The following is a 7,647-nucleotide window of genomic DNA, read 5'->3' as shown; positions in this document are numbered from 1 at the left end:
TGTTAGCTCATGTTAGCTCAGTTTGGTAGCTGCTGTTAGCTCATGTTACCTCAGTTTGGTAGCTGCTGTTAGCTAATGTTAGCTGCTGTTAGCTCAGTTTGTTAACTGCTTTTAGCTAATGATATCTCAGTTTGGTAGCTGTTGTTAGCTCATGTTAGCTCAGTTTGGTAGCTGCTGTTAGCTAATGTTAGCTCAGTCTGTTAGCTGCTGTTAGCTTAGTTTGTTAGCTGCTGTTAGCTAATGTTAGCTGCTGTTAGCTCAGTTTGTTAGCTGCTGTTAGCTAATGCTATCTCAGTTTGTTAGCTGCTGTTAGCTCATGTTAGCTCAGTTTGGTAGCTGCTGTTAGCTCAGTTTGTTAGCTGCTGTTAGCTGCTGTTAGCTCAGTTTGGTAGCTGCTGTTAGCTCATGATAGCTCAGTTTGTCAGTCGTACCTAAAGTAGTGGTCGAGATCGACGGCGACAGCGGTGTGAGACCGAGTCACCGCGACGGCTGTACTGAGATCAGCTGACACCTGGAGGAGGCAGAAGGAGGAGAAGGAGGGAGGAGAGGAGACGAGGTCGTCGTCTGCCGGGCCGGAGCTCAGGTACGCAGGGAGGTCGACGCTCGCCAGCAGACTGCCGTCAGAGATGCTGAACACAGCTGGAGGCCGAGAGTTAAAGAAGAGGAAGACTGACAGATGAGGCTGAAAGCTCAGAAGAAGGTCAGTAAGATGCTTAGATTACAGCAGGTTGACAGGATACATATGAGTCCGGAGGAGCTGAGGACGAACAGCGTCTCTCTGCAGACACTGTGGTGGACAGCATCGTGTCTGCCGCTGTCAGTCAGCTGGATGCGGCAGCAGGACAACGTCTGCGGCTCCTCCTCCGCACGCTGCCATCGCAGCTGCAGCAGCCAATCACAGTCGAGCAGCACGCAGCAGAGCCCAGCGGCAAACGACAACACGCGCACCGACTGCAGCTCAGAGACACCTGAAGACAAAGACAGCAGCTCAGAGACACCCGAAGACAAAGACAGCAGCTCAGAGACACCTGAAGACAAAGACACCTGAAGACAAAGACAGCAGCTCAGAGACACCCGAAGACAAAGTGTGTAAATATATATGTGACGGCGTTCATGACAAACATGAGTCTGTGTGGTTCGTTACTGCAGCTTTAAAACTATTTTTAATTATTATGACAATTAACGGAACTTTAAAGAAACTTTTTGGTCACACAGCAGCAACTATTTCACTGATTCTGCTGAAACTGGATCATATTTTATGGAGGAAATGTTTTCTGGTTTTCCCTCTGATGTCCTCCGGCTGCTCCGCCTCAACTCTCTGTGATTTACAGAGTTTATGATGGACAGTGAAGTAAACTGCTGACAGCTGTAGCTGCTGTTAGCTCATGTTAGCTCAGTCTGTTAGCTGCTGTTAGCTCATGTTAGCTCAGTTTGTTAACTCATGTTAGTTCAGTCTGTTAGCTGCTGTTAGCTCATGTTAACTTAATCTGTTAGCTCATGTTAGCTCAGTCTGTTAGCTCATGTTAATTCAGTCTGTTAACTGCTGTTAGCTCATGTTAGCTCAGTTTGTTAACTCATGTTAGCTCAGTTTGTTAGCTGCTGTTAGCTCATGTTAGCTCAGTTTGTTAGCTCAGTCTGTTAGCTCATGTTAGCTCAGCTTGTTAACAACCCAGAAGAAGAAGAGCAGGAAGTTGAGCTGGTGTCGTGCCAGAACCAGAGCTGGGCGAGCGTTAGCATTGTAACCGGGCTAGTTTAACATGATGGTGGTGCTGATGGAGGTTGGTTGGTTGGTTGGTTGGTGCTGGTGTTGGTGCTGGTGCTGGTGCTGGTACTCACTGCTGTCCCGCTCTCTGACCGCCTCCAGCAGCTGATCTGAGGGACACTCCCGGACACGGTGCAGACAGGTGGAGGCAGAGGTGGAGGCAGAGGTGGAGGCAGAGGTGGAGGCCTCCACCTCCAGCAGCTTCAGCTCACACGGAGCTCCAGCAGCCAGCAGCCTGAAGCTGCCGCCGGGGCCGGGGACGGCCGCCTCCTCCCAGCAGAAGCTGGAACAGTGCAGACAGACATCATTAATTAATAATTATAAACGTCCTGAGCACTAATGAACTGTCGGACTCACTCCGTGTAACATCCGTCCACTGCGGCCGGAGGAGCGTCTCTGTCCGCGGGGTCCCACAGCACCAGCCGCCCGCTGACCCGGAGACATCCGAGCAGAGAGCCTCCAGGAGCGAACTCCGCTCTCCGGATGTCCGCTACCTCTCCGCACTGCCGGTTCTCCGGGATGACACACACCTCAGTGGAGCCGCCGTCCGTCCGCTGAGCCTCCAGCATGTTCGAAGGTTCGCTACGGACTCATGTCAGACCCGGACCGACCCGGTACACGGCCACAGAACCAGAACCTGCATGTAAACAGCAACCCGCAGGTCACATGCCTCAACTTCCAACAGTCAGCTGACCGAATCTGACCAATCAGAGAGACGATACAAAAGACCACTTAATCGAACGACGATGCAGAAATCGTTCCTTATAGAACTATTGATGATATATATCAATATATATTTACTTTATATATAGAAGAATATAAGTATACAATAGTAAATTTACATTGGGTGGTATATATATTATCATATATAGATATATATATATATAGATATTATATATATATAAGATATATACACACACACACACACACACACATAAGAGTTAATATCCTATATATCGTTTAACGATAACCTATATATACAATATAGTTACTTTAATAGATATTATATGATATATATAATATATAGAGATATGATATATATATAAGATATAAATAAATACCATGATGATCTAGAGATGTACTATATAAGAATACATATACACACATATACATATTTACAATATATATACACACACGACATATTTACTATATACAAAATATATACATATTATATATTTACTATATGTTTTGTATATATTATGTGTATATATACACAATATATACAAAACACACAATATATGTATATATTGTGTGTTTTGTATATATTGCATGTATATATTGTATATGTACAATATATACAATGCACACAATACATAGACCATTATCACACACATTAATATATACAAATTTTTTAGATTACATTTAAAAAATACGACAAATAAATTTACAGATAGAAAAAACACAAAGAAAGAATATTATATTAACATTAATGTTGTTTATATTTCAGATGTGACTAGGTAACGATTGATGCAGCTAACAGCTAAAGGACTGATGTAGCAAACTAGTTAGCTGTCTTCTGCAGCAGCATGCCAGCTAACTAACAGTGGTGTAGCGGTGCCTGGTGAATGGGTACACTCATAAATTTCATTGTTTCAGACTGGCTTATATTTGATATTTGCCGTATTTTGAAAATAAATCTGACACACTGAACTTTAAAGATGCAGTGTGTCAGATTTGGGGCCTTTATTTTCAGAATAAGGCAGACAATATAATATAATGTTCATAACCATGTTTTCATGCGTGTATAATCACCTGAAAATAAGAATCTTTTTGCTTGTGTTACTTATAAATTCTCCTTTTATATCTGCAGTGGGAGCGGGTCCTCATTCATCATGACGGTGGTCAGACGTACTGTAGGTGTTTCTGTAGTTTCCAGAGTCTGCTCCAGTTTCTTCTGACAGCACAAACAGTTGTAGAGAGATGACTTCAAAGAGGTGTCACTTTCAGAATGTCTGGTTGTGTCTGCCAGCGTATCAAACCCAAACCTCCCCCCTCATGCACTCACTTGTGGTTTTTGTTGCAGCTCATTTAACCTGACAGACACGAAACTCTGACATTTCTGAGAAAGACAACTGAGCTACACAAAGGCAGCCTGAATACACAGAGGACTGAAGGATGAACTTTCTACACTTTCCAACACACCTCATGGAAACTTTGAAACTCTGGCGTTCACTGCACGGACGCATAGTTGTGTTTGTGTTCCTCACAATGGTCAGAAAAGGTAAAGACATTTTAAACTTATCTGATCAAATACAGACTCAGACGTGTGAAAGTGAGATTTCATTTGCAGTTAAACATCACCCACAAAATGTTGGTCGGCTTATCGGCAGCATGTGGTTTCTATTTTCTGTGCCAGCCTGATATATATATACTGTATATATATACTGTATATACAGTATATATATACAGTATATATATATCAGGCTGGCACAGAAAATAGAAACCACATGCTGCCGATAAGCCGACCAACATTTTGTGGGTGATGTTTAACTGCAAATGAAATCTCACTTTCACACGTCTGAGTCTGTATTTGATCAGATAAGTTTAAAATGTCTTTACCTTTTCTGACCATTGTGAGGAACACAAACACAACTATGCGTCCGTGCAGTGAACGCCAGAGTTTCAAAGTTTCCATGAGGTGTGTTGGAAAGTGTAGAAAGTTCATCCTTCAGTCCTCTGTGTATTCAGGCTGCCTTTGTGTAGCTCAGTTGTCTTTCTCAGAAATGTCAGAGTTTCGTGTCTGTCAGGTTAAATGAGCTGCAACAAAAACCACAAGTGAGTGCATGAGGGGGGAGGTTTGGGTTTGATACGCTGGCAGACACAACCAGACATTCTGAAAGTGACACCTCTTTGAAGTCATCTCTCTACAACTGTTTGTGCTGTCAGAAGAAACTGGAGCAGACTCTGGAAACTACAGAAACACCCGCTGTATTCACTGTTAGACTGGACACTGCGGGTCCGGATGTCTGTCGCTGTGTTCACTTTTGACTGGACTCTGGTCGAGGTTCTGTCGCTGTGTTCACTGTTAGACTGGAACTGTGGTTCAGAGGTTCTGTCGCCGTGTTCACTGTTAGCTGGACACTGCCGGTTCAGAGGTTCTGTTCGCGTGTTCCTGTTAGACTGACACTGCGGTACAGGGTTCTGTCGCTGTGTTCACGGTTGAGCTGGACCTGCCGTTTCAGAGGTTCTGCCCTGTGTTCACTGTTAGGACTGGACACTGCCGGTTCAGACGGTTCTGTGCTGTGTTTAACTGTTAGATGGCAACTGCCGGTAGAGGTTCTGTCGCTTGTGTTACTTTAGACGCATTTACCCAAAGTACGACTTAATACTACTAAGTACAGTCTTTAAAGTCTGTTTCAGCTGTGCCTAAAATAAATGTTTGCAACCCATCCATCCAAACATCGTGCTGATGTAAAATCCATTCCATATACACCAAAACATATTATATATAGATATATATCTATATATATATATATATATATATAATATATAATATATAGATATCTATATTCTATATATATTATTGTATATATATACGTATATAATATACACGTTATATATATCATCACGGCTGCAACAGCAAATAGAAACCACATGCTGCGATAAGCCGACCAAACTTTTGTGGGTGATGTTTAACTGCAAATGAAAATCTCACTTTACACAGTCTGAGTCTGGATTTGATCAGATAAGTTTAAAAAATGTCTTTACCTTTTCTGACCATTGTGAGGAAACCAAACAACAACTATCGTCCGTGCATGAACGCCAGAGTTTCAACGTTTCCATGGTGTGTTGGAAGTGTAGAAAGTTCATCCTTCAGTCCTCTGTTTCAGGCTGCCTTTGTTGTGTACGCTAGTTGTTTTCTCAGAAATGTCCGAGTTTCGTGTCTTTGTCAGGTTAAATGAGCTGCAACAAAAACCACAAGTGCGTGCATGAGGGGGGAGGTTTGGGTTTGATACGCTGGCAGACAAACCAACATTCTGAAAGTGACACCTCTTTGAAGTCATCTCTCTACAACTGTTTGTGCTGTCAGAAGAAACTGGAGCAGACTCTGCGAAACTACAGAAAAACCTACAGTACGTCTGACCACCGTCATGAGAATGAGGACCCGCTCCCACTGCAGATATAAAAGCAGAATTTAAAACGTAAAACAAAAGCAAAAAGATTTTTATTTCAGGGTGATTATACACGCATGAAAACATGGTTATGAACATTTTTATATTGTCTGCCTTATTCTGAAAATAAAAGCCCCAAATCTGACACACTGCATCTTTCAGGTTCAGTTTGTCTCGATTTATTTTCAAAATATGGCAAATATCAAATATAAGCCAGTCTGAAACAATGAAATTTATGAGTGTAGACCATTCACCAGCACCGCACCACCACTTTAGTTAGCTGGCATGTGCTGCAGAAGACAGCTAACTAGTTTGCTACATCAGGCCTTTAGCTGTTAGCCGCATCAATCGTATCCATAGTTCAGTACATCTGAATATAAACCACATTAATGTTTTTTTTAATGTCTTTCTTTTGTTTTTTTCTGTCCCGTAAATTTATTTGTCGTATTTTTAAATGTCATCTAAAAATGTTGGTTATATTAATTGTGGTATAATGCTCTATATCTTGTGTACATTGTATATATGTACATATTCAATTTATACATACACTCTATAATATATGTATGTATATATTATGTTTTGTATATTTGTATAGATACACATAATATACACTAGTTAGTATATATATAGTGTATATATTTTGTATATAATAATATGTCGGCTGTGTGTGTGTGTGTGATTTATCTATGAAGTAAATATATGTGTGTTGTTATATAGTAATCTCTAGATATCATGTATTTATTTATATATATATATATCAATATACTCTATATATATATATATATATATACTATAAAGTAACTATATTGTATATATAGGTTATGTATAAAGTATATATAGGATATTAATCTATGTGTGTGTGGTGTGGTGTGTGTGTATATATCTTATATATATATATATATTATATATATATATATTATATATGATAATATATATACCACACCAATGTATTTACTATTGTATACTTATATATTTTATATATAAAGTAAAATATATCTTGATATCTATCATCATAGTTTATAAGGAACGATTTTCTGCATCGTCTTTATTAGTGGTCTTTTGTATCGTCTCTCTATTGGTCACTTCGGTCACTGACTGGGGGAAGTTGAGGCATGTGACCTGCGGGTGCTCGTTACATTCAGGTTCCGGTTGTGGCCGGTACGGGTCGGTTCGGGTCTGACATGGTAGTTAGCGAGGAACCTTCGACATGGCTGGAGGCTCGCAGCGGCGGCGGCGGCTCCACTGAGGTGTTGTGTGTCATCCCGGAGAGAGAACCGGCAGTTGCGGAGAGGTAGCGGACATCCGGAGAGCGAGGTTTCGCCCTGGAGGTCTCTGCTCGGATGTCTCCGGGTCAGCGGCGCCCTGGTGCTGTGGGACCCCGCGGACGAGACGCTCCTCCGGCGCGCATGGACGGAATGTTACACGGAGTTGAGTCCGACAGTTCTAGTGCTCAGGAACGTTTATAATAATTAATTAATGATGTCTTCTGCACTGTTCCAGTTTCTTGCTGGGAGGAGGCGGCCGTCCCGGCCCGGCGGCCAGTTCAGGCTGTGGCTGCTGGAGGCTCCGTGTGGCTGAAGCTGCGGGGAGGTGGAGGGCCTCCACCTCTGCCTCCCCCTCTGCCTCCACTTCTTCGCACCGTTTCCGGGAGTGTCCCTCAGATCAGCTCCTGAGGCGGTCAGAGAGGCGGGAAGCAGTGTAGTACCACAGCCCACCAGCACCAGCACAGGCACCAACCAACCAACCCCATCATCAGCACCTACACGACCCTCA

General features: G+C 42.4%; 2 protein-coding genes across 4 annotated transcripts in view; one reads left to right on the top strand and one right to left on the bottom strand.

Moving 5' to 3' along the window:
* Window positions 1–2,451, bottom strand: part of spg11 (SPG11 vesicle trafficking associated, spatacsin) — a 21,670-nt gene extending 19,219 nt beyond the window's left edge. Inside the window, exons 1-4 of the mRNA XM_027284927.1 lie at window positions 2,120–2,451; window positions 1,837–2,045; window positions 741–968; window positions 432–639 (exon numbers count right to left, since the gene is read on the bottom strand). Coding sequence (XP_027140728.1) covers window positions 432–639; window positions 741–968; window positions 1,837–2,045; window positions 2,120–2,331 — 857 coding nt within the window. The 5' untranslated portion in view covers window positions 2,332–2,451. The remainder of the gene's footprint in view (window positions 1–431; window positions 640–740; window positions 969–1,836; window positions 2,046–2,119) is intronic.
* Window positions 2,452–3,579: 1,128 nt separating this feature from the next.
* The window catches only part of LOC104937921 (oncostatin-M-specific receptor subunit beta), a 10,625-nt gene continuing 6,557 nt past the window's right edge, over window positions 3,580–7,647 (top strand). For 2 of the 3 annotated variants that reach the window (XM_027284796.1, XM_027284795.1), the window contains exons 1-2: window positions 3,580–3,696; window positions 3,786–3,983. Coding sequence is in view for 2 of the 3 variants with exons in the window: in XM_027284795.1 (XP_027140596.1) it covers window positions 3,878–3,983 (106 nt within the window). In the remaining variant the exon portion in view is untranslated. Of the gene's footprint in view, window positions 3,984–7,647 lie in introns of all 3 variants that reach the window. The other variant, XM_019258088.2, reaches the window with a different exon arrangement.

Source organism: Larimichthys crocea, chromosome XII, assembly GCF_000972845.2.
Source record: "Larimichthys crocea isolate SSNF chromosome XII, L_crocea_2.0, whole genome shotgun sequence".
Taxonomy (NCBI): Eukaryota; Metazoa; Chordata; class Actinopteri; family Sciaenidae; genus Larimichthys; species Larimichthys crocea.
The sequence above is the reverse complement of the archived record's forward strand: the minus strand, read 5'-3'. Positions and strand labels throughout refer to the sequence as shown.